Raw genomic sequence first — 27,922 nt, forward strand, 5'->3', positions numbered from 1 at the left:
ACGGTCAAGTTGCCTCAGTTCAAATTTTGGCTTTACCATTCACTAGCCTAGTGACCATGGGCAGGTTATTACATTTATCATTGTGGTTGTCATCATCATCATCATCCCTAGTGTAGAATTGTAGTACATTAGCACTGGAAGGTATTTGAGAGACTATCAAATCTATCCCCCTTATTTTCTAAAGAAACTGAAGGCAAGAAAATTGAGTAGCTTATCTACCGCTAACTAGAATGTAATCTTTTAACTTTTATTTCCTTTCTACTACAACAGTTTTCAGATTTAATTTCATGGACTAGTAAAATAATTTTTTAAAAAATTGTGGTCTTGATAGCCAGTCTCCAAGATGGTCCTCAATAATCCTTACCTCGTGGTATTAACACTCCGATATGGTCCCTTCCCATATTCTACCAGTCTTTGTGACCAGTAGAATAAGGCAGAAGTAATGGCATATCCCTTCTGAGATTAAGTTAGAAAAGATATTGTGGTTCTATCTTGGATGCTTTCATTCTCTTGGATCACTCACTGTGGGGGAAGCCAATTTCTATGTCATGAGCAGCCCTAGGAGAGACCCATATGGAGAGGAACTGTGGCCTGTGGCCAACAGCATTTGAGGAACTCAGGCCATCAGCCAACAGTGATGTGAGTGAGCCATCTTGGACAAACATCTTTCAGCCCACTCAAGTCTTCAGATGATTTCAGCCCCAGCTGACATCTTGACTGCAGCCTCATGAGAGACCCTCATGAGAGCCAGAACCACCTAGCTAAGCTGCTTCCAGTTTCCTGACCTTTAGAAACTCTGTGAGATAATAAATGTTTGTTGTTTTAAGCTGCTGGTTTTGGAGTAATTTGTTACACAGCAGTAGATAACTAATACAGTAGGATTAGGGAGACCGATCTATTTCCAGGGTTTTTTAAAAATTTATTTATTTATTGGTCACAGGGAAAAGTAAAAGGAGTATTTTAGCACCAAAATAATAGGAATGTCATAATTATATAGAAAAGAACAGTTGTTTAAATTGAATAAATTTATCTTATTGAAATACTTTGACATTGTTCTTTTTCTCGTTTTGCTATTAACCACTGAAGTTTGTCACGAACTGACATTTGGGAACCAACATCCTTCATCATACTGTATTTCAGTTGGTAATTTTTAAGTTTGCCTTCTTTTGTACCTCAGGTGCTTGCTGAATAAAGGCAAATTTGTTGTCTTTTGAAGTGTGGCTGTAGAAAAACCAAATTGAGGAAACTCAAGTTGTATTTCTTACGGTAGAAGGGACAGTAGCACATGAAGACTATATTAACTTTAGTCATTCTAGCCAGTTGCTCTGTGTTTAGATTTTCTCACCTGTGAATTGAAGGTTATATTATATGATCTCCTGTAAGCCTTTCCAGTCCTAAAATGTTGAGAATTTATTGGCATAGAAAGTCTTCTACTGGAATGTAGTCTAATAATGGGGTACAATTTACTGAGGAGAGATGGGGGCATAGGTTCCGAAGATCTTTGGACATCATTCTTCTCTCCTGTTTGTCCAAAAAAGGGAGGTAACCATAAAATCTTTGCATTTTCCATTTTAAAAAATGCAGTTGTTTAAAATCCAAATTAGAACTTCATCAGGACTGGGGCTCCTGGGTGGCTCAGTCAGTTAAGCGTCTGCCTTCGGTTCAGGTCGTGATCTCAGGGTCCTGGGATTGAGCCCCATGTTGGGCTCCCTGCTTAGTGGGGAGCCTGCTTCTCCCTCTCCCTCTGCCGCTCCCCCTGCTTGTGCTCTCTCTCTCTTTCTCTCTGTCAAATAAATAAGTAAATAAAATCTTAAAAGAAAAAAAAACTTCATCAGGACTAATAGTTACCCAAAAGGAGAAGAAGGAAACTGCCAGTAGAAGGGACATACTCCTTTTCCTCTGACTCTGACATGTGCATACTTATGTCCTAACCTCCATACTTACTGGTCTGCTGCTGTGAAGGAACCAACGAGGACTAGAAATGTCCCAAAGCAGTCAAGTTTCCTTTGAGAAAAAAAACCTGTCATTCGTAGCTGAACTGGTTAGGTGGCAAGTCATAATTATTTTCAGTGTGTCAAATAAAATGCTGTCATTGATCCTTCTTATTGACAGAAGGATAGAAAAAGTAGAGGGAAAGGAAACAGGAGAAAGTAAATTACAGTTTGGTAAGAGAAAAGACTAGTGCCCTGTCAAAGCAAGTAGTTTCTTCTGAAGTCTTTTTTGTTGTTGTTTGGTCATTGCATAGACACTGTTACCATTTACTTAAGATTTATAGTAAGAGCAAGGTGATACAGAATTTTAAAAGCTTATGTATTTTGTCAGAGCACTTTTAGTTCTGGTAAGCCTTATGAATGAATAGAAAATGCCTTATAAACAAAAAAACGTGTTCCTGGTTGTTACAAAACTTTCCCTTAAAAAATTAAATAGGTAAAGTCATTGGATTTTCTTTGCAACCCAAGCAAGAGAGCTAAAATTAGCATTGCTAGATTAAATGATACTACTTTACTTATGAGAAACAGAGGGGCATGTATCATGTTTAAAAGCTTGGGCTCTAGAGATAGACCCTTTGCACTCAGCAGCACCCTGGCAGTGTGACTTTGGGCAGCTTACGTAACCACTCTGTGCCTGTTTACTCTTATGCAAAATGGAGGCAATAATATAACAGTAATAACAACCCCAGCATTGTGAAGATGGATTAGGTTAGCATTAAAAATTCCAGACACTTAGCACTGGTGTTATTACTGTAAAATGGATTTTATTGTACATGGATCTTGAAGAACTTTGACAGCTTAGTATAGCTACTCCATAACCCTTCATGGTAATAACAACTGCACCAAATTATGAATTGTCACTTGAGAAGTTAGCCCTGTAAGGACATTTACTTATGGAGTATCTATCATTAAAGGTTAAGCATCTCATGCAGTGAAAATTACTGAATGTTCATAAAAAGCATTCTGGAGGCAACACTCAGTATAAGCCAGGTAGTGGTAGTTACCACCTTCTCCCATTTTTTAGATGACTTTCAGAATTATTTGCAAATAGCAACTGCAAAAGAATTATATTGAGTTTTTCATTTATGTAGCTGCTTCCAATATGCTCATTTCTACTTCTGTCCTTTGATGCTGCTGGATCCTCTCCCCACACTCTGCCTCCCGCCCCAGGTTTTAGAAGTCCGTTATGTTCATACTTAGAATGCTTCCCCATACATCTCTTTCCTGAGCTCCAGACTCCATATATCCACCGGCCAACCTTTCAGTTTGGAAGTCTGATAGATTGGTCAAAAAGAACTCTTGACCTCTGTCTCCTAACTCTCCCTGCCTCCCCCAAATTTAAAATGAAAACCATTAAATGATTCTCTGCCATCCCTCCATATTTCAGTTAGTGGCATCACCATCCACCCGATTAGTGGGGTCACAAAGCCTATCCTCATTAAAAACTTACTTTTATTAAAATCCTTGATCCTTCCTTTTGCTTCATCATCTCCCAGAATTGACTGTGTCTCCTTTTTGCCCACTCCAGCCACCTGACTGACTCTAGACAACTGTCATCTCTCTCAGGCTTTACTGAAAAAGTCTCTTACCAGGACTCCCTGTTTCCACTTTCGTCTGATTTCAGTCCATTTTCTACAGCATGCTTTTTTGAAAATGTGTGTTAGATCCTGTCTCTATCCCCATTGTAGTAAGAATAAAATTCAGACTCTGCCATAGGACCTGCAGATCCTTGTCTGCCTTATCTCTGAATGCTTTTCCTTTTCCCCATTATGTCCTGGCCACACTTGCCTCCTTTCACTTTTGTGAACGTGCTAGCACGTTCCCCTATGAGGACTTTTGCATTTGGTTTTTTGGCCTAGAAATGTTCTTTCTCTGGCTCTTTGCATGGCTGCCTCCTTCTCATTCTTAAAGTGTCAGTTTGAATGTATTTCTTCAAAGAATCAATTACCAATCACTCAAGTAGCTACCTCCATTCCTTGTGACTATCATGTTACTCTATTTATTTCCTTTATAGCATTTATCGCATCATTATTTTTATTTGTTTATTTAATTGTGCGTCCTGTCTGTTTGCTGCTATAATCCCATTAATCAGAATAAGGCCAGGTACAAAGCAGATACTCAGTACGTATTTGTAACAGTCATTGAATGAATAAATTAATAAGTTTTTATAAGCATTGGAATGTTTATTTTTTATTTTCTTGCTTTGACTCTATTCAAGGCACTTCCAAGCTTCATTTTTAAGCTCATTCAGTTTGTTGGCAGAATTCATTTCCTGGCTGTATGGCTGAGGGCTCCAGCTTTTTGCTGGCTACTGGCTGGAGACCACTTTCAGGTTTTAGAGGCCACCCACAGTTCCTTGCCACACGGGCTTCTTCAGTATTACTGCTTACTTCATCAAGAAATTAGGAGAATCACCTTTCCCCTGTTAACTAACCTGATCATGAGGGTGACATCCTGTCATCTCTGTCATATTCCACTGCTTGGAAGCAAGTCACAGGCCCTGCTCACACTCAAGGGAAGGGGATTATATAAGGAGTGAACACCAGGAGGTGAATCTCAATGAGGGTCTCCTCAGGGTCTCTCTGCCATAGTAATTAATGATAAAGTGTTAGTTTCCCTAAGTGTGACCTGGATCAATGTGATTTTTAAAAAGAGTGAAGCTTACTACTTCTTCACATTGGAATGAGGGACTGCGGTTGCCGCTTGAAATTTTCCATTCAAAATAGTATGTGTTAATTATAAACCATCTCTTATGAACCAAGAGACACTCCTGCCTCAAAGAGAAGGAAAGAAGTTTTGTTAGAATATTAAGAAAGGGGAGGGACATTAAGAAAGTAGAAAACCTTTCATACAAAATGGAAGTAAAAGATGCCTGGATGGTTTAGTCGGTCAAGCATCTGTCTTCAGCTCAGGTCATGATCCCGAGGTCCTGGGATTGAGGCCCAAGTCTGGCTCCCTGCTCAGCAGAGAGCCTGCTTCTCCCTCTCCCGCTACCCTTCCACAGCTTGTGCTCTCTTGCTCTTTCTCTCAAATAAATAAAACCTTCAAAATTAAATTAAATTAAATTAAATGGAAGTAAGTTGCTAATTCACTTTAAAACTCAAATTTATTTAAAATAAACTGTCATTAATAACCTGAGATGTATTCCACCAGAGTAATCCCCTTAGTGGTTTGAAAAATGAATACTATGAATTGTGCTCTGATCCTGCTTGCATAGCTGATCCTGTAAGGGCCAATGTTTAGTTCTTATGTCCTAGAATTCTTTACTTGGTAACATCTGTGTCCCTCTTCTAAATTCTGGAGTTCTCCAATTTGTATTTTCTTTAATTCTGTGACCTAACCCTTGTCCGTGACCCAGTTATTCCTGGGTCAAATGGGTTTGATTTTGCCCAATTCTGCCATGACCCACAGAGATATTTGTGGGAAATGAGTCGTTATACTGCACGAGCCTTAAAGAAAAGATTATGTGTAAATATAACCTATTTTCATATCAAAAGTAGTTCTTCCCCCAAACCCATTAGTTGTATCAAGGTATGTATGTACCTGTATTGGGGTATGCTCTTTGACCTTTCTGGTAGAGGTGCCTAAACACTACTTTTCAGTCATGCTGGTTATGAGATTGACCATGGTAAATGGAGTCCTATGACTGAGTCTCACAAATCTTGATCTGGAAACTGGCAACTCAGGACTTTCTTTCTAAGGGTTTCTTTGCTCTCTTGGTCAAATCTCTCAGCTTCTTTGGTCTCCTTTTATTGTGTGACAGGATGCTGTACTTTAGCTCATGTTCAGAATGGCAGAAACTTAAGTTTAATTCAGTTCCCAAGAAAATAAAGATGTAAGCTTTTCTAATTAATAGCCTCCGGGATTAGTCTATGACAAGGGTCTGTGCTAAAAAGAACTCTTTTTGACCTAGAAACCTACCAGAAACTGTTCACCAGAGGATTTCGTGGCTTGGAGTGAGGGACCCTGTGGCCATGGTCAGTCTTAACATGTCATGGTAGGGCAGCTCAGATTTCATTTTCAGATTTCATCTTCCGAGTCTGCCATTGATGGGTGCCTGTTAAAAACAGTTTCCCCAGAATATGGATTTGGATTGTACTGCTGTAATGCCCTCAGGCAATCCCTTGTTACTGGTATCTCCTTTTATTTTAAGATGACTCTACTTAAACCAAATTCCCAGCTTCAGCAAGAATCCAAAAACAAAACTGCCAGAAATTGGCTCTTAGTTGTCCCTTTATGCAATTAAGTTGTAATTAACTGAGTTCCCACCATGTTCTAAGGAGCATAGTGTTAGGAAGTGGGAATACAGAGAAAAGTCTAACTGGTTAACAGACAAAAAGATCCTCCATTAAACCATTACTCAGGGAAACGCAAACTAGAACAGTAGTAGGATTGAAAACCTGTGTGCCAGGATATAACAATGAATGAAATATATATGTGTGTGTATATATATATGAATAAAATACACACACACAACAAACCTATGTGCAGTAGATGATAAGAAGTACTCTAGATACAAATAAAATAGGAAATGGGAATAAAAGTGGTGTGAAGGATGGAGTTTGGGAGCACTATCTTTACTCCCACTGCAGAAGCCTGGATGTGGGGTGATTGTTCCAGGTTCTTTGGAACTCCTGGGCTCCTTAACCATAGTCATTCAGAGACAGGGGACATGCACACAAAAGGGAACCTTGCCTTACCGTATTAATGCTTTACCCCTGTGGAAATACATGAATGTGGATCCTGTGCTGGTGGTGTTAGCCTCGGGTCTGATTGGGAAAACTTTACTGTCCATAGTATTAATGGACCGGAAGCCAATTCACATATGGCTGCATGTGTGGCCATGTATGAGTCTGTATGTGAATTTTGGGAGACAAAATATATCTTTAGAGCTTATTACTGGAAATATTGACAAGGAACCTAGTTTCTACAATTTGGGGAAGAACAAAACTTTTTTATTACTTTGCATTATCCCCCCCTTTTATTCCTAACCCCTGTCCCCCCTAACAATTTAAACAGTAGGCAGTCAAAATTTCTGTGCACAAGGGTCTTTCTTTTTCTCTAACATACACACACAGACACACACACACACACACACACACGTTTCAGATCAGATTTTCTACATACTGTTTTACTTTTAAGTTATTAGAAGGGAAATTTCTCTCTTGTGGCTAAATCTTTGCACCCTACATTTTTCTAAAGTCTGCTTTTATGACTAAGCTATAAATCTTTTAAAATAGAGATTTACGGTAGAAATGCTGACTTCTTTGTATTATGTCAGGTCAAAATGTCTAGCTAATTGGTATGCATTTATTCGTGCATATGTCATAAACCAGGATTATGTTTTAGCCCAGGCACTATATGTGACCACACATGGGGCGGATAGGTGTGGTCCAGTTCAGATGTGTTAATGTTTTTCTTTTTTTATGGTAAATTGGGTAGTATGAGACATTGGTTTGGAAAAGCATGTGGGCAAGGCAAGCATTTAGGATTTATGGACCTTTACTTAGCCAGTGTTGCCCTTATCTTTCCTCTACCATAGCGACCTGTATCCACTAGGGGACATAAGAGCACCTACTAGAAGACAAAATTAAAGCCAGACTAGATTAAAATTTTAACACTGGACTAGTATGATAGCAAAGACTCATTTTTTAGCTTCATAATTCATAAAGATGTTATACGTTATGTTTAAGTTTTAATCATCACGGGAAACTTTTTAAGACAGGATCAGTATTTTATGTTAATAATTACGGAATGAGAACTAACAGGCAGTTAACTAGGAAGTTTGTGCTATCTAACTGCATGCATTTGTCATTAAGTTCCTATGTGGTCTACTGAAGTTATGCTGACAGTGATTCCAAATTTGCAAATTACTTTGTCCAAAAAAGAATTCTCTTTTAGGTTCAGGAGGTGAGACATCTGGGGAGAACATCTACCATCAAATTCCAAGGAACCAAAATCAGGAGTAGTCTATATTTTGTATCCCAGCCACCTGCTCCAGCGCTGTGAATCCTGAGACAGATCTGTAGTTAAGGGCATCACTGTTCCCAGCTTAATGATTCAGAAACTTAGGTTGGATTTTTATTTATTTACAGTTCTCTTTCCTTTTCAGATATAATCTACACACAGAAAAGGGCAAAGTGATACAGTGCAATAAGTTTTGACAAATGTGCACTCCACATATATCAAGATGTAGAACATTTCTGTCATCCCAGAAAATTTATTCCTGTCCCTTTCCACGCACCCAGATATTTTTGCCACATATAACTTTTGTCTGTTCTAGAATTTAACATAAATGGAATCATACAGTGTGTAGTCTATTGCACCCAGTTCTTCCAATCAGCCTAATGTGCGTGAGATTCATCCACGTTTTTGTGTGTATCAGTAGTTTGTTCTTTTTGTTGCAGAATAGTGTTCCATAATGTGAACATACCACATTTTAATACATTCTCTTATTAATGGACACCTGAGCTCTTCCTAAGTTTTTTGGGTTTTGTTTTGTTTTTTTACTATTAATGAATAAAACTGCCATGAACATCTTGTACAAGGTTTGGGAGAACATATTTAAAATTTTCGCTTAGGTAAACACTTAGCAGTTGAACTGCTGCAAGTATTTTGAAGCTCTATAATTAGGTAAAAAGCATTTTGTGTTGAAGTCTTTCTCATCTAATATTAATGTAGCTACACTAATCTTTGTATTCCTAATGTTTGCATGGTATTTTTTTTCTCTTTTTACTTCCAACCTTTTTGTTTCTTTATATTTACTGTGTGTCTCTTGTGGAAAGTATAAGTTACATCTTGATTGACAATCTTTGCCTTTTAATAGAAGCATTTACTTCATTAACATTTAGTGTACTAATATGGTTGAATTAAAGTGAACAATTTTGCTGTTTGTTTTCTATATGTCTCATCTCTTTTCTAGCGTCTCCTTCCTTTTCTGTCTTATTTTAAAAGAAATTCAAATAATTTTTAGTTTTCTATTTTAATTCTTTTAGTGACTTTTCACCTGTACTTCTTGGCTTTTTCTTTTTCTTTTTAGTGGTTACTCCAGTTATTATTATTTATGATCTTTTCACAGTCTACTTAGAGTTAATATTATACTACCCCACCACCCTTCATTCTTTGTGTGATTGTTTTCATATATAGACATCACAAAGCATGCTATAATTTTTGCTTTAAATGGTCATATGTCTTTTAAGTTAAATTAGAACATACTCAATTATATATTTATATTTACCATCTGGTATCAATTTTCCTTAGCCTAAAAAAGTTTTTGTAATGCTGGTCTGCTGGCAGTGAGTTCTCATTTATCTCAAAATGCCTTTATTTTTCCTTCTTCTTTGGAAAATACAGAATTTGGTGTTTTTAATTTTGAGTTTTGTTTTTAAAGATTTATTTATTTATTTATTTATTGGAGAGAGAGAGACAGCATGAGCTGGGGCAGGGTTGGGGGGAGCAGAGGAGAGGGAGATGGACAACCAGACTCCCTGCTGAGCATAGAGCCCAATGCAGGGCTCAGTCCCAGGACCCTGAGATCATGAACTGAGCCACCCAGGCACCCCTGAGTTTTGTTTTTTAATGCAGCACCTTAAGGATGTCATTTCTTTGTCTCCTGACCTCTGTTGTCTCTGATAAGAAAGTAGCCATTTCTCCTATTGTTGTTCCTCCCTATTGCAATGTGTCCTTTCTCTCTTCCTGCTTTTACAATTTTCTCTTTATCTTTGTTTTTCCAGCAGTTTGACTATAATATCTATAGATGTGGTTTTCTTCATATTTATCCTTCTTGAGATTCTTCACTGAGCTTCTTCAATCTATACATTATGTTTTACAAAATATTTGGGGAATTTCGATCATGACTTTTTCAAATATTTATTACATAACCTATTCTCTCTTCTTCTCCAATTACACATATTTAGATGTTTGGATATTGTCACATAGGTTACGAAGGCTTTGCTTCGCTCTGCCTCTATTTTATCACTGTGGTTCAGAATAATTTCTGTTGATCTCTCTTGATGTTCCCTTACCCTTTTTTCTGCTCATCTCCAGTCTGCTATTAAACCTATCGAGTAAATTGTTCATTTCAGATACTGTATTCTCAGGTCTGGAATTTCCATTTGGTTATTTATTATAGTTTCCATTTATCTTCTGCTGTTTCCCATCTGTTCATTTATGACCATATTTCCTTTACATCTTGGAGCTGCACAAAAGTTCTTGTCTGCTATTTTCAACATCTTGGTTTATCCTAGGTTGATTTCTATTTATTGATGATTCTCCACCCCCATTCTGTTATGGGACACATTTGCCTGCTTCTTTGTATGTCTAGTTCTTTTTTAATGTGTAATGGACATTGTGATGTTATTGAGATTGCAAATTTTATTGTCTTCTTTTAAATAGTGTTGAATTTTATTCCAGCAGTTAATTTTATGTCAGGTCAGATTGAATCTTGTAAGGAGTGTTTTCTGGTTTTTTTTTTTTTTTTAAAGATTTTTATTTATTTGACAGAGATAGAGACAGCCAGTGAGAGAGGGAACACAAGCAGGGGGAGTGGGAGAGGAAGAAGCAGGCTCCCAGCGGAAGAGCCTGACATGGGGCTCGATCCCAGAACTCAGGGACCACGTCCTGAGCCGAAGGCAGACGCTTAACGACTGAGCCACCCAGGCGCCCCTCTGGTGTTTTTTTTTTTTTTTCTTTAGTAAACTTTTTAAAATAAACTTTTTAAAAACTTTATTTCTAGTACAGTTTTTAGGTTCATACGAAAATTGAATGGAATGACAGAGTTTTCATAATGCACAGTCTTCCTCACTATCAACTTCCTGCACCAAAGTAATACATTTGTTACAATTGACACATTAATATTACCCATAGTCCATAGTTTATATGAAGCTTCTCTCTTGGTATTATGTATTCTGTGGGTCTTGACAACTATATAATGACATGTATCCACCACTATAGTATACAAAACAATTTTACTGCCTAAAAATCCTCTCTGCTGTGCTGATTCCTCCCTCCTTCCCTAGGAATCACTGATCTTTATAATATTTCCATAGTTTTGCCTTTTCCATAATTTAGTAGAGGTGGAAGCATAGAATGTGTAGCCTTTTTAGATTGGCTTCTTTCACATGGTAATATGCATTTAAGGTTCCTCTATATCTTTTCATGGCTTGATAGTGCATTTCTCTCTAGTGCTGAAAAACAATTTATTTATCCATTCACCTCCTGAAAAACATCTTGGTTGCTTTCAAGTTTTGACAGACGGTCCTCTACTTAAAATGGTTTGACTTTTCGATTTTTCAGCTTTAAGGTGATGTGAAAGCAATGAGCGTTCAGTAAAAACCATACTTTGAATTTGAGTTTTCATCTTTTCCTTGGCTAGTAATATGTGGTATGATGCTCTGATGCTCTCTCATGATGCTGCAGCAAGCCACAGCTCCCAGTTAGCCATATGAGCATGAGGGTAAACCATTGATGCTTATAACCAGTCTGTACCCATACAGCCATTCTGTTTTTTACTTTCAGAACTGTATTCAATGAATTATAGGAGGTATTTCATACTTTATTATCAAATAGTCTTTGTGTTAGATGATTTAGCCCAGCTGTAAGTGTTCTGAGCGTCTTTAAGGTAGGCTAGGTAAAGCTATCATGTTTAATAGGTTAGTAGTATTAAATGCACTTTTGACCCAATGATATTTTCAACTTCCAGTGAGCTTATCAGGATATCCCCATTATAAGTCAAGGAAGAGCTGTATGAATAAAGCTACTTCTGTCTTCTGAAGGAGATTGAAAAGAATTGGTATAATTTCTTCCTCAAATGTTTGGTAGAATACACCAGTGAACCCATCTGGAAAAGAATTATTTAGTAAACATTGTTAGAATGGCTGTAGAGTTGCCCCTACTCTAAGACTAGACTAGCCCCACTTCTAAGGCCTGTCCTTTCTGGGGTGTCAGCGGAGTATCTGGATATTCAGTGAGGTCTCCCCACTGATTCTGGTAGGGACATTCTATGTCTCCGAGCTCTGCACATTTTCAGGAGTCTCTGTATAGCCCCCAAACTCCCAAACAGCTGTTTTCTGCCTGGTCTTGTAGAGTCTTGTCCTGGTGCCCTGGGTATATGCAGCTTAGTCTTTAGATAAATACTTTCAGAGTCTTGTACAAATTTCTGGAGTTCGGCTCTTTAAAGCTCCATTCTCTCTGGTATCCCACTCTTAAAATTCCAGTTACTTCAGCTGTTCCAAACTCTAATCTTTGCTTTCCCAGTTCAGTGAGATGGATGTGCTCTGCTGGCCACCTCCCTGTGCCACAGTCTATAAAGTGTCTTCAGACAGACCGTGGACAACTGTGGGACTCATCTCACGTAATTCCCCTCTCTCTCGAATCATAATCCTGCACTGCCTATTGTCTAACGCCTAAAATTAGCTGCCAAATATATTATGCCCAGCTTTATAATTGTTTATGGTGGGAAAAATACTCTGGTACCAATCACTCAATTACAGCTGAGAGCAGAAGTCTCGTTTGTTTGTTTTTTTTCCCCAAAAATGTCTTTGACCAGGTGTTAAGTGCACATATGTAGGAAAAGATTCCATCAGGCCTAGCACAGAAAAGCTGCTGGAGCTTTGTGAGCTGAATGGAGATTCCAGAGGTTATACAGTGCCCTGGAAACAGGAGTTCTGGCCATCCAGAGTGGGAAGAACCCATTGAATAACTATAGGCACTCCTTTGAGATTCCTAGAAGATCCATGCCTTAGGAGTGGGGGCTACTCTATCCCCAGAGTCAGGGTGGAAGGTTGGGTTTTAAAAATTAGTTTCCACTTGTCTTGTGCAGAACAAAGAAAACTGGCATTGTTCAGGGATCTTTCTGTTAAGTTGGCTTGAATAAATTGGTTTACATTAAATAGTGTAAGTTAATGCCAACTGGGTGCCTAAATATAGAGTTAGCACTAAAAGTCTTCAGCATACCTTCCCTGTGACTTATTAAAGGAGGAGGATTTACAAAGAGAATCTCTTCCTGTGTTGTTTTTCCCCCCTATCATGACCACTGGCCATACTTTATGTTTCCAGATCTGGAAAAATCCCTCCAGTGCTGAAAGACTAATACCCTTTGTCATCTTAATTCCCAGGGCCCCATAAGCACAATGAATTGTTCACTGTATAATTTATACATTTAAAAAAATTAAAATGTTCTGCTAGTATTAAAAATATTTGTTTTTAAAAGAATATGAGGAAATATTTTAAAGCCTTTTATCAAGAGTATTTGTCTCACTACATGTAAGTATCTGTGATCTCGTAGAACTAGAACGCCTAGGTTTTTAGAAGGTTGAATACAGTATTTCTATGATAGTAAACATTGTCTGAGTCTTAAAGGGAGTATGCTGCATACTGGATTTGAAATAGGAGAGGAGGCAAAGCACATACTCTGTTTTCTGAAATGTTTCCATTCTTCTATCAGTTCTGTCTTTCACGGGTCATCTAACACACGCTCCCCTGGATGACTCTTAAACTGTCACATGTCAAAGAAAAGTAGATGCAAGATAAGGAAATCAACTTGCATTATTTGAAGTTGGCTAGACTTTCCCTATGAAGCTTTTTTGCATCTTTAATTTCTAACTGCATTTTATATTTCTACAATAGTAAAGGACAGGAAGAGCCATGAGTGAATGATAATTTATGAAGAAAATACTCAAGAATATTTCATGGAGAAACCACTTGGGAATAAATTTAAAGTTTAATGTAGAATATGCAATGTGCAGTTTCATTGCTATAGAAGCTGTAGTCCACAGACAAGGTTTCATCTGGAAGGACTTTTTAAAAATAGTTGTGAGATAATTTTAGTGCTTTGGGACCAAAAAAAAAAAAAAAAGAGCAGTTTGAATCAGCAATTCTTCAGAAGTTTGTGGTAGAGTAATAATAAAAATGTGGATTCTGACCTCAAAAAAGCTGACTAGCATGAATGAGTGCTTATATTCCTTTTTAAAAATCTCATAAATTTTAGGTAAAAATGTAATGGCCCAAACAATATTTCTTTGAATTTGAAACAGACTGTTTATACAATTCAAATAACTTGTCTAAAAATTCAGTTAGATAACTTCTTTAAAAATGGAGCTAATATTTTTCTGGCATCAAGTGCTTGACAATTAGCACAGTCAGTCCTGGGGTTCTCTTGCCTCTTCTACTCATGACTACCAGAAGGGTGGTGCATGTCATCTCAGCTTTCAGCAGATAAAAACTGGATTTCTTAAAGACATGGACTTCATATGCTTTTTCCCATACTCTCAACACCCAGCACGGCTAGCACAGTGCCTGGTACATGATGGTTGCTTAGAAAATGTTTTTGGAATGACAAAATCAATGCCTCTACTTTAATGCCAAAGACATTATAATGGGGACAATATGGAAATTTGTTCATTATTTCCTCCCCTAAACATAGGTGACTTGTATTTTTAGAATATGGTATTAACTCTTTAGTACTTTCCTAAGCAAAAAGCTGGGGAAGAATGTAGGCAAAATTCAGAATTATAGATCATAGCAGTTCTTGCAGAAATTTTTCTTACAGGGGCACCTGAGTGGCTCAGTTGGTTAAGTGTCTGCCTTCGGCTGAGGTCATGATCCCAGGGTCCAGGGATCAAGCCCCGAATTGGGCTCCCTGCTCAACGGGGAGCCTGCTTCTCTCTCTGCCTCTGCCTGCCACTCTGCCTACTTATGCTCTCTTGCTCTCTCTCTCAAATAATTAATAAATTCTTAAAAAAAAAAAAAAGGAATTTTTCTTACATAAGTCTACTGGCTAGAGGAATTTAAAAAATATTTGAACTCCATAGGTTATTTGGGACCTTTTATCTTGCAGGGCATTTTGGTAGAATAGCTGTTCTAATTTATATGTTTTAATGACTTCATAATAATAGTTCACATTGGTGACTGTTCCATGATTTATTTGTATCAGTCCCCTGAGAGTATATTTTTAGATTGCACGTGTGTGCACACACACACATGCAACACACATCATACCTTTGAACATATCTTTCTATTCCCTTAGAACAAATTCTTACATGTGAAGATGCTACATTATATTATATACACTTCTTGTACCATTATTATAAGGATTAAATTAGATAATATTATAAAAGCCTTATAACAATGCTCGACAGTAAAATCTCAAGGGTTTTTGGTAGTAAGTTTATTGCTGGTTGTTTTTATTGTCTTAGTCTTCCCACTAGATCTTGAGTCCCTTGATAAAATAACTGCTGCAGTTAGAAAAACATCAGAGGGGCGCCTGGGTGGCACAGCGGTTAAGCGTCTGCTTTTGGCTCAGGGCGTGATCCTGGCGTTATGGGATCGAGCCCCACATCAGGCTCCTCCGCTATGAGCCTGCTTCCTCTCCCACTCCCCCTGCCTGTGTTCCCTCTCTCGCTGGCTGTCTCTAACTCTGTCGAATAAATAAATAAAATCTTTAAAAAAAAGAAAAGAAAAACATCAGAGATCCCAACTCCAAGTGGCTTGAACAATGAGTAAATTTATTATTCTTTATTGAATAGTAAGGACATTTCATGACAGGAAGGTCAAAGGTGGGATGAGTTCAGAACTGGCTAATACAAAATCTCAAGAGTATCATGAAGAACTAAATTGTGGCCCTGTGTGCTACCTGCCATCCTCAGTGAGTCACCTTTGTCCTCAGGCCAGGCCTAGTCACTGATACAGTGCTTCCCCTGACTCCAGTAGTCATATTTGAATGAAAAGAAGAAAAGATCCAGCTCTTCATAAGGGTCTATATTTAACCTCTTTTAACCTCTCAGTAAGGAAGGCTTTTCCTAAAGTCCCCAGCAGATTCACCCTCATATTTCATTTGCCATCATTGAATAAGTAGAATGGGACCACCAAGATTGGCTTAGACCATTATTTTTTGTAACTTTTGATCTGATACACAGTAGGAAATACATTTTATACCATGACTAAGATACCCATCACCCATATATTTGTGTATATGTATATCTTTCACAATTAAACATAATTCAAAATAAAAGCATCTCCAAATAATGCCCATATACATGATAAAGTTAAATACTATTTTATTTATAATTAAATGTTTTAACCCTCAAATACAAAAAAAAATTAGGAAGATTTAATTCAATGTATAGTTACAAGGTTCATGAATTTGTTCCAGTCTAGAATATATGAGGACAGTGAGCATATATGATACACTATTGAGCCTATTCTTTTAAATTTTGATTGAATCAAAATTAAAAATACTTTTGCACATTAATAGGTCACTGTGAGTGGTAAAATAATCTTAGTCATAATTCATACAGACAAGACTCCTGAGTGAATTTTATACTCAAGGAGTTGGGATATACAGTGCTGGCATATCAGGGGTTAGGATCATTGGGAACCATTTTGGAAGCTGCCCAGCACAGAATATAAAAAGGTAAGACAACTAAATGCAGTGTGTGATCCTGGGTTGAATTTTGGATGGGGAAGAAAAAATGCTGTAAAGTAGAATTGGGATAATTGATGAAATTTGAGTATGGGCTATACATTAGATAATATTACATGGATGATAACTTTTCTACAGAAGCTTTGATTATTCTATTTTGATCTTTTTCTAAATAATTCAAATAATAATTTAATTTATAAATGTCACTGGATAAAAAGATCAATGTACAAAAAGAAATTGCAGTTCATGCTAGCTGAAAAATCATAAAGGAAATAAATAAAAATATTTACAAAGCAAAACATACCACATACCTAGAAATAAATTAAACAAAGATATTCAAGACCTCTACAATTAAACTATAGTGGTATGTAAGACGATGTCTTTGTTATTTGGAAATATACACTGAAATATTTATTTGAAGGAAAGCTAAGAAGATTCCTTGCAAGCTTTTTTCTGAATTTGAGATTACTTCAGAATATTAAGTTTAAAAATGCCAAAAGAGAGTTTTTCACCTGAAAAAAAAATATGTACTTGGCTCTTGAGTTCACATATACTAAATGCATCATATGTATATCATGGTGTTTAATCCTTCTAATATACTGTTGGATTTTTGTTTGCTAGTATTTTGTTGAGGATATTTGTACCTATCTTCACAGGGAATATTTGTCTATAGTTTTCTTTCCTGATGTTATCTTTGTTTGGCTTTTACTTCAGGGTAATGTTGACCTCATGAGTTCGGAAGCGTTTCCTTCTCTTCTATTTTCTGGAAGAGTTTGAGAAGGATTAGTGTTAATTCTTTTTAAATGTTTGGTAGAATTCATCAAGCTCTGGTCCTAGACTCTTCTTTATTAGGAGATTTTTGGTTACTGATTGAATCTCTTGTTGTAAGTCTGTTCAGATTTCGTTTCTTCTTGAGCCCATTTTTGGCAATTACTCTGTTTCTAGGAATTTGTCCATTTTTTATTCCTTTGCAGTTTATATTGAAAAGAATGCATTTTTACATTGTATAAATACATATAATTCAGTTTTATATGAAGTTATATTTAAACTATACAAAATAAACCTGTCATAAAACTGCCTTCCGTTGCCTTGCATATCTGACCTAAAATACATTTTTCATGCTGATATTTTGAGCATTCCAGTTGCTTCACAGCCTTACCAATACTTGATATTTTCAATCTTTTGCGTTTTAGCCATTTTGGTAGGGATATTCCAAGTGTTTTTGTTTGGTTTTTAATTTTGCAGGTTTTGTACTGTCATCTATAAGAACATTACTATCAACAATACATCTGGGGTCAAACATTTTTATTGTTTTGTGTATTTGTAAATCGTTTTTAAATTAAGTTTATTTTCAAGTCTTAGAGTTATTTTTTTCTATTTAAAATGTGCCTCGAGTCAGATTGAATAGAGTTAGCACTTTCTTTCCTTTTTGTCACTGTTAACACTTCCAAATCTGGTAATGAGCTTGCTTCATTATTCTCTTTCTTCAAAGTTTACAGTGAGTCTTTTTTTTTTTTTTTACGGTTTATTTATGTATTTATTTGAGAGAAAGAGAGAGTGCAGGGTGGAAGGGACAGAGGGAGAGGGAGAGAGACAATCTAAAGCAGACTCCTTGCTGAGCATGGAGCCTGATGTGGGGCTTGATCTCTCAATCCTGAGATCATGACCTGAGTCAAAATCAAGAGTCAGACACTCAACCGACTGAGCCACCTGGGCGCCCTGAAGTTTATAATGATTCTTAAGGTCAACTTGTGCTAACTCAGTTAAAATATTGCTGTAATTTGAAAAATATTATAATCAATACATCCTTTCTGAAAAAGACACTGAAAGTTTATAACTAAACTTCGTTGTAAGAATCAGAGCTTCGCCATCGATGATAAACTTCTCAACTTTTTTTGATATTTTGCTTCATAAATCTGTAAAGTTACTCTTTAACCTCTCCATCAATCAGTGACCATCATTTTATCAGAAGATCCAATGAGATTTCCATGAACAAAAAACATGTTCCTGGCCAATTTATGTATTCCTCTCACATGATACTCTCAATTGGTTGCATTATTTATTGCACTGTTCATTCCAGGTTGAGAGTACGTACAACGTACTCGATGTGGTCTATTTCTTTCTTGACTTTTTTATGGCGGTGGCAAGCCACCAAATTAACTTTACGACCCTCTTATCGGTCAGAACCCTCAGTTTGAAAACCACTGATTTTACTGTTATTATCATCTGCTGGAGTAGAGCCAGCCTCCCCAAATCATATGGCCTTCCAGAGGTGGGGTAGGTGCATGAAACACAGCCAGGCTTCTGTTGGGAAGGAGGAAAAGAAGGTTGGAGGCTAGAGGTAGGATAGGCAACCAAGACTGTCCAGCTACAGGGACTGCTTACTACTTACTTAGCTATCCCAAGCGTCTGTGTGATTTGACATATGTGGAGTTGTTTGCCTTTATTCTAATGGCTCCCAACTATTACTTTTAGTTTTGTCTATTTGTTCATAGTTTTGTCTCTTTCCTCAGATATTTTTCTTGTTGCTATCATTGTGCTTGCCACTACGTTGTCCACCGTCTCCTACCCTCTCATTTTTAAAAGCCCCCTTTTCATTTTACTGCTTCTCATCTACTTACACCAAGAAAAGATTATCTAGCTTCTTAAATGCTGCGGCTCAAAAGAAATGAGGCTCTTGGGGCACCTGGATGGCACAGTCCATTGAGTGACCAACTCTTGATTTCAGCTCAGGTCATGATCTCAGGGTTGTGAGATTGGGCTCCATGTCAGGCTCCACACTCAGCGCAGAGTCTGCTTGGGTTTCTCTCTCTCTGTACCCCCCCCCCCAATAATAAAATCTTTTTAAGAAAAAGTAATCAGGTTCTCAGCAAGGTCTTAGGTTTTTCTTCATGATCCTTTTCATGATTATGTTTGCTTGTTAGGATTTTTTAAATTATGTCCGTGGTTTTTAGCTGTGGCCTAAATAACCAACTAGGTTATCTCTGAAATATGAAAGTACTCCTGCACCCTTCAGTCTTTCAGAACAAAACTTCTACTCTAATTAAAAGATAATAACATAATCACGTACCTAGGGACTCTGTTTACTATATGGTTTCCCTGGGAGTTTAAGGTTATCAAACCTAACCTTGTTTTCTTGAGACACATGGAGAGGGATGCTGACCCACAGTTTCACATCTGGGAACAACAAGTAGAGGATCTTTAATTTTAGAATTATGAATAACATCAAGTATATTATGAGGTACTCATCAGCCAACAAATATTTACTTTCAAATACTGTATTTTATAAATTCTAAGATGCATTTTCTTAAATTTTAACATCTCTGAAATCAGGAAGCTTCTTAACAATTAACGGTGTCTTACAGTTGCTGTTGGCCCCGTGGCAAATCATGGTGTAGTTTCTGTGTGGACTTGATTGTTAATCTTGGAGTCATGACTGAACTGCAAACCCTTCACTGTTTTAGTCAACAAACATCATGGTGTAGTTTCTGTGTGGACTTGATTGTTAATCTTGGAGTCATGACTGAACTGCAAACCCTTCACTGTTTTAGTCAACAAACTGTTGAACGATAAAACATTTAAGGACCTTTAAGGAAAGAATAGTTTTGTTGTTGTCCAAAATCTCTTCTGTTGATACTTTCTGTTAAGATTAAGAGAGAACAACTATCAAAGCTTACAGAATGAGCATCGGAAGCTTTAAAGAAAATCTCGGAGACTAGACTATTACTCTCTCAGGAAATGCTACATTGCCTAGGATCTTAAGAGTGTAAAGGACAATACTGAATGGAAACACTTGGACATCTAAGACTCTGAGTAAAAAAAGTAGACCAGAAGAGTTGAATGCTGAATGTGAAGAAATTTTAGGAATACCTTAACCAGTTTAGATTGCTTATATTTCCCTTTTTATCTATGCATGATGGATGATTTAAGAACTTTCTAAATAAGTCTGAAAGAATTCTTTCAATATTTAAAAAATAAAAATTTCAAGTAATAAAGCATTGTGTCATAATTTAATAGGCAGTGTATTTCTTTCTTAGTGGTACATAAAATAACAGTGCATCTTACAAGCAATAGTATCTTCAATGGGATGAAACATGGGACTTTGATTTACTGTCAGACTTACTATTAGTGTACTGCTTCCTACTATAATTTACTCTCTCTTCTCTTAAGAAGAACTAAGGGATAATATACACATGTAAGTGAAGATAACACTGCCAGGCACTGTGTGAATGATGGAGACCAGTATGTCTCAAAGTGTGTTCCTGGAACCAGCAGCAAAAGCTTAATCGAATGCAAATTCTCAGGCACCCCCCCCCCAGACCTACTGAGTCAGAAACTCTGGATATAGGCCTGGCAGCCTGTGTTTTAACAAGCCCTACAGGTGATTTTGAGGGCAAACTAAGGTTTGAGAACCACTGCTCTGATAGAATTCTGGGACAGCAAAAACTCCTGGTGCTGTATATTGAAGTTAGGTGTATGAGTGATTTAGAGAGTAAGAAAACAGATTCCTTAAGTTCAGCTCAATTCCATACTAACCGTATGTTTAAGAAAAATGAAAAAATTTAATATGCTCTGTCTCCAGCCAGCTACCAGTAATGTAGGTATGTAATGGAATTGTCCAAAAACTGCATGTCCTTCACTTTGGGTTGACATTTGATCTTTGTCTTTGTAGCACGATGTATCTCAGACTTTACTCAAGGCAACACTGGACAGTGTTGTCGAAGAATGTGTCAGCTTTGTGGGAGTGGATATTAACATCTGTTCAGAAGTTTTGTTAAGGTGAGACAAGAGGTCTGTGGCTGAAGATCACAGAATCTTAAGTTTAACTGACTGTTCAGTTCAAATTTAGCTAAAATAAGGAGACATGTGTAAAGTTGTCAAGTATAGAAAATCTACGAGTTCTTACATTGCTTGAGCTAATCAGTTTGAGGGGAAGACATCATTTAAGAAAAGAATTGTAACAATTCAAATTATCGTTTTTAATACTGCAAATCTAAAGTGAAGAACATATGGTAACCATTGAGTGTATTAGTGTTGTTAATAGAATTTAAATAAGGTTAACATGGAAAAGAGCTGTAGGTATTTTTCACTAGTTCAGTCTCATGCATACATCTGTCAAAGCTGGCAGTAACCAAAAGATAAATTCTGAGGGTTCAGGGTATGGTTACCATATTTTCACCTTGATTCTGCAAGTCACATATCAAAATCCTTATCGTACGATAATCACACCTTATATACTCTGTCCTGTTTTACCGTGGTTTTAGAAGAACTGTTTTTTTCATTCATAGTTTTGCATTTATTACATAAGTCTGCTGATGCAGCATGAAATTCTGGACCTCTGTTAAAGATCTGGACTCTTTTGCTTTGAGACTAGTGTAGCAGAAAATATTCTTTACATTTTAAGGTGTTGTTTTTCTACCACAGCTACAAACATTCCATAATTTCATGTATGGAATTCAATAATAGAATTAAAAATCTCAAATTATAGTTTCTAAATTAACACCAAGCAAACTACCTAATAATATGGTTTTTATATTTTTATACTAACCATGACATTCATGGATAAGTACTTTTCTGTAGTTCAAGTCTTTAAGTTAATGAGAACAGGCTGATAAAAAAAAAATAGGGTAGTACAATGCAACTGTAGCTGTTGTAACTTTTGCTGCTAACTCACTTTGTAAACTAAACAGGAATAGGCAGAATTATTACTTGATTCAGAAATACAAGAAATGTGAATAATATAGAACTGTGAGGAACAGTTCTTTTTCTTGTACCAGTGTTAACCAGTTTACCAGCATCTTTATGACAGCTACTGGCTTTATCATTACTCTGCATTCTCTTGTCCTTGTCTCCTCTTGGACAACTCTGTCCCCTTTGTCTCTTTTATTTAACTCCCTTTTGGATTAACAACTTAGAGCCATATAACAGTATGTAACTGTGATTGTTTTTATGATCCAGATGCTTTATATCATTGACTTTTCAGATGAGGTCTTTTCTTTGAATATTATTAGAACTATTGTGTCTGCCACATTACTCATTTCATTTGTTTTTTCTAGGCATATTGCAGGACTCAATGCCAACCGAGCCAAAAATATTATTGAATGGCGAGAGAAAAATGGGCCCTTCATCAATCGAGAACAGCTAAAGAAAGTGAAAGGTCTGGGTCCAAAATCTTTCCAACAGTGTGCTGGCTTCATCAGAATCAACCAGGATTATGTTCGAACATTTTGCAGGTGATTAGTAAAGTGTCCACTCTGGGTTCTATTATCAATCTCCTCTTTTACTGTTGCCCCTCCTGCTCACTGGCCTCAATCCTAGGTGTCCATTTGTTCATTCTTTCCTTCAACATGTGTTGACTCTCTAATTTTTGCTAGGTAGGCACTGGGAATCCAGCAGTGAACAAATCAACAATTCCCTGCTCTCACGAAGTTAAATTTTAGTATGTGAGACAAATAATAAATAAACTAGTAAAATAAATAGTTTCAGATGTAGTAAATTATACAAATTAAAACAGAGAGATGTGACACTGTCTTGGGGAACACTATGAGTTTATTACGCTTTATATGAATTATTCACTGAAAAGTTATTTGAGCCAAATTTTAAATGAAATGAAGGAGCTAAGCACACAGGGATTGGAAGGAAAGCATTGTAGGCAGAGCATACAGTACGTGTGCAGGGTCCCAAGCATGACCAAATGTGGTGTATTCAGGAAATGAAACTAAGGCCAGTGTGATTGGAACATCACAAGTAGGATTTGTACAAGATGAGGTGACACAGAGGACTTCACAATGGCCACTTTACATTGACAGCTGTTTCCCTAAGTGTAGTTGGGCCTCCCCACTCCCTCCTCCCTGAAAACTGACCAAAGAATAATTATCAGTTGTGTAGATTAAGAACTAAATTCTTGCCCTTAATTTCTAATCCTGGTAGCACAAAAGCAAAGAAATTGGGTAAACTTCCTAGCATTTAACATCATGAAACAATAGTGGTTTTTTTTTAAGATTTATTTACTTATTTTAGAGAGAGAGAGTGGGAGTGGGGGGGAAGGGCAGTGGGCGAGGGAGAGAGAGAATCTCAAGCAGACTCCCTTCTGAGAGTGGAGCCAATGCGGAGCTCAGTCCCAGGACCCCAAGATCATGGCCTGAGCCAAAATCAAGAGTTGGCTGCTTAACCGACCAAGCCACCCAGGCGTCCCGAAAGAGTAGTTACTGTGTATTTGCTACTTTGGGACTAACTGTTTCATTCATATTTTTTTTTCTTTTGACAAAGCTATAATAAAGGTAATATGGAAAAATAATCTTTATTCTGCAAAAGACTAATAAGGGAAAACCAGCCCTGCTGGATGATAATAATAATAATAATATAAAATTATAGTTGTATAACCATTCAGTTTTGATGTAGAACTGGAGGAGAATAGAGTCTGAAATTCACCAAAACATAGGCAGAACTTAGTTTATGATAAAGGAGAAGTTTCAAACAGTGGGGAAAATTGATTAGCTATCCAACAAGTAGTATTATGACAACTGGAAGGAATTGGATATGCATAGGGGAAGCTATACTTCCACCTCATATCTTATACCCAAATAAAACCCAGATGGATCATAGACTTAATAGAAGAAGTGACACTGTGAAAGTACCAGAAGAAAACATGGGTAAGTTTTGCAGAACATTGGAGTGGTAGAAGGCCTTTTCTAAGTAGACGACAAAGCCTAGAAGCCAGAAATGAAAAACAATGGAGGATAAAATAATCCCATGTTTCTTAGTTTATGTTTTTTGAACACTTGGTTAGAAAATTCATGCAATATACAAAAGAATAAAATGAAAAGTAAAGGGCACCTCAACCTCTCATTTCAAAATAGTTTCTTACATACTGCTTTCTGAAAGTAAATTTATACTTAGATCAGTTTGGATGTTTATTATATAAAAATGCATACAGAAGGGATTGTGCTGTCCAACTATTTGAAACTTGCTTTATTTGTTTCAGTAATATATCTAGTACTTCTTTCCACATATTACATATAGATGTTTATCATTATATACAATGTCTGCATAATATTTAATTTATGGGTAGACTACAACCTAATGTAATCAGTGCCCTTTGGTGAACATTTGGGTTGTTTTTAAAGCCTTATGTTTTTTCAACTAATAATGAAGTACTTGAAAATTCATGACTGTTACATCTTCTTGATAGATCATACCTGTATTCAGAATGGACTACTGCTGTCTCATTGAGTGTTTTTTGCTTTGAAATCTGTTTTGTTTGTTAGCAGTGTTGCTACATTTGCCTTTTCAGTACGTTTGGTGTTTTTTTTTTTATTTTTGAACTTTCTATGACATTTAATTTTTGATATGACTCTTATAGACCAGTAGATTTCATGGTTTTGTTCAACTTTATATTCCTACCTTCACATTTATTACGTTTATTGATGTGTTTGGACTTAATCATATATCTATTATATATTTTCTCATCATCATACTTTCTGATTTCCTTTCATGCTGTTTGTTGGATTTCTCAGCTAACAAGTTTTCCCACCTCATTTTTATCTCCCCTTAGTGATTTCAAGTTGTATGTCTTTTTCTGGTGATTATCCTTAAGTGTCGCTTAGCCTGGCCTCTGCAGTTAACAGGTGTCTCTGTCCTCCTCCTGGAGAAGACTAACACCTAAGGACTTTTCCCAGCCTTCTTCCCTTCAACTGTATGTTGCATGAGGAGATGACCTAGGATTTTAATTTTAGTTTCAGACTGTCCTTAATATATGTTTCCATAATTCATGAGCAGTCAATAAGTTTTTATAGTCTTTTTGCTCATCACTGTTTCTTGTAGCCCACATTATCACTTTTCTTGAATTTGTTGTTTTTGTTGGAGTATATTCTTAAGAAATTCTTTTCAGAGAGTGTATATTATCTGGGTTCTACTTTAGTCCTTACAAGTCTCAAAATGATTTTAATTTGCCCTCCTATGTGAATGCTAGTTTGGTGAGGTATGTGATTCTAGATTTAAAATCATTTTTTCTAGACAAGGCAAGAGACAACAATTGTTGGAGAGGATGTGGAGAAAGGGGATCCCTCCTACATTGTTGGTGGGAATGCAAGTTGGTACAGCCACTCTGGAAAACAGTGTGGAGGTCCCTTAAAAAGTTAAAAATTGAGCTACCCTATGATCCAGCTCACCCTTCAAAAAAATTGTATTTCACGGTTTCCACTGTTCCACTGTGTTAAATTTTAAACGCATATAAAAGCTCCAAATGGTCACGTAGAATGACAGAATTGAAGTAACTTGAGTTCTGTTCGTCTTTATCCTGATCACTGCTCTATCGTGTTCTTTTGAATCCACTGTTCAAACGTAGGAATATGTGTTTCCACAGAGGTGGAGACAAGAACTCTGCGTGAAGCCAGCTCGAATGATTCTGAATTAACAACTTACTCTCTGGGACTATGGACTATGAGAAACAAACTGAGGGCTACAGAGTGGAGGGGGGTGAGGGGAATGGGATAGGCCGGTGATGGGTAGTAAGGAGGGCACATATTGCATGGTGCACTGGGTGTTATACACAACTAATGAATCATCGAGCCTTACATCGAAAACCGGGGATGTACTGTATGGTGACTAACATAATATAATAAAAAATCATTATAAAAAAAAAATCATTTTTTCTCAGAACTTTTAAGATACTGGTTCACTGTGTTCTGGCAACTGATGTTTATCAATGAGAAATCTGATGCCAGTCTGATTTTAGTTCCTTTTGAGGTAATCTGTTTTATATTTCTCTCTTGATTCTTAAATCATATTCTAAAGTTGCCCCATAATATGTCAAACCTGAGTCTTTTTCCGTTCATCTTATTTTGTACTCAGTAGGTTCTTCTAATTTAAGAGCTTGTGATTCTCTCCAGTTTGGGGAAATCGTCTTCTTTCTCCTTCTCCTTTTTCTTTTTATTTAATTTACCTCCCCTTGTTTTTCTCTCCTCTCTCCTACAATGCCAGTTATATAGGCCAAATCAGTTCGGAATGTTTTTAGCTTTAAGTAACAGGAAACTCTATTAACAGTGTTTAAATAAATACGTGATAATTTCAATGAGGTGAATGGTCAGAATGTGGGTGCTGTTTGTGTGTATTTGACTGCAGAGAAATAAGCACATTTTAAAGACTTCTTTTCTTCCTACCCTTCCCTCCCCTCCCACTCCTTGCCTCTTCAAATGGTTACAGTAGTCAGCAAACTGAATCTGCCGGTCAAGTTCAGGGAGTTGCTGTGACATCTTCAGCAGGTGTTGAGGTCACAAATGAGAAGCAGGGCAAGAAGAAGAGCAAAACTGCAGTGAATGTTGTGCTGAAGCCAAATCCTTTGGACCAAACTTGTATTCACCCGGAATCGTATGACATAGCGATGAGGTAAGTCTGAGGCCTACGTGAGAATTCTCCATGCCCAGAGTGAGTTCCCTACAGCAAATGGCCTTTGTTTTGGCACAATGGAGACTGAAAAATATGACCATGTTTAACATGACAACATTTTTCAGAAGTTCCGCATTGCTGAGTTATGTGGCACATTATTTTATTTCAGTGAGGAATGAAACCATTACTCCTGGAGCAGTGTCAAGCTAATAAACCCTGGTACTAATGGTGAAGTGTGTGTAATGGAAATTGCATGGCACTCTCCTCTGTTTGTTTTGGAAATTAACGAGACACAAATGACTAGCACCTGGCCTAAAGCTTGTGCTTATCTAAAGATAAAGCCCTTCTGAAAGTAAACAGCAAGCTATCAGATTTCTTAAGAAATATTGCCCTGCTAAGTTATTAGAGTCTAAGAAATGATGTACTTTTAATGAGCATGCATTACACAGAATGATATGGGGGAGGTTTATTGAGTATAAGGGAAAGTTTAAGGCATTGAAAGAAAAAAAATTTAATACTACATTTAATTAGTTAAATTTTTTTGATTAGTTCAAAAACAGTGTCTTCCTACATCACTAAATATTTTCAGACTTTTAGTGAGTTAAATGACAGTGGATTTAAAAATGGTGAATATTTTAACTTTCATTGAATCTAAAATGAGATTTTTTGCTAGTTTTGAAAAAATTTCTGTTCGATTATTTTAATAAATGTGATTTCTTCCCTTTCATTTAGAGAGAGAGCTCAAGGGGGTCGGGGCAGAGGGAAAGGGAGAGAGAGAATCTTAAGCAGGTTCCACACCCAGTGCGAAGCCCAACATGGGGCTCAATCTCACGACCCTGAGATCTTGACCTGAGCCGAAACCAAGAGTCAGACACTTAACCGACTGAGCCACCTAGGCGTCCCTTGTTTCCTTTCTTTTAAAAGTGTTTAAAATTATAGACTATAGCACATCATAGAGAACTTAGGAAAAAGAAAAAAAAGAAGTAAAAAATAATACTCTGTCAACATCAAAACAGTGGTACCTGTTTTTCCCCCAGCATTTTGTTATGGAAAAATTTAAACATATAGAAAAATTGAAGAAAAAAGTTTACAATGAATTCCTATATACCCACACCTAGATTTTATC

The 27,922-nt window shown here is 36.9% G+C and overlaps 1 protein-coding gene across 3 annotated transcripts in view; it reads left to right on the plus strand.

Moving 5' to 3' along the window:
* The window catches only part of SRBD1 (S1 RNA binding domain 1), a 197,593-nt gene that overhangs the window by 146,721 nt on the left and 22,950 nt on the right, over window positions 1-27,922 (plus strand). For 2 of the 3 annotated variants that reach the window (XM_008699821.2, XM_008699823.2), the window contains 3 exons: window positions 21,083-21,189; window positions 22,467-22,643; window positions 26,614-26,796. In XM_008699821.2, coding sequence (XP_008698043.2) covers window positions 21,083-21,189; window positions 22,467-22,643; window positions 26,614-26,796 — 467 coding nt within the window. The remainder of the gene's footprint in view (window positions 1-21,082; window positions 21,190-22,466; window positions 22,644-26,613; window positions 26,797-27,922) is intronic. The other variant, XM_008699822.2, reaches the window with a different exon arrangement.

The sequence above is a fragment of the Ursus maritimus genome, unplaced genomic scaffold, assembly GCF_017311325.1.
Source record: "Ursus maritimus isolate PB19 unplaced genomic scaffold, ASM1731132v1 scaffold_6, whole genome shotgun sequence".
Taxonomy (NCBI): Eukaryota; Metazoa; Chordata; class Mammalia; order Carnivora; family Ursidae; genus Ursus; species Ursus maritimus.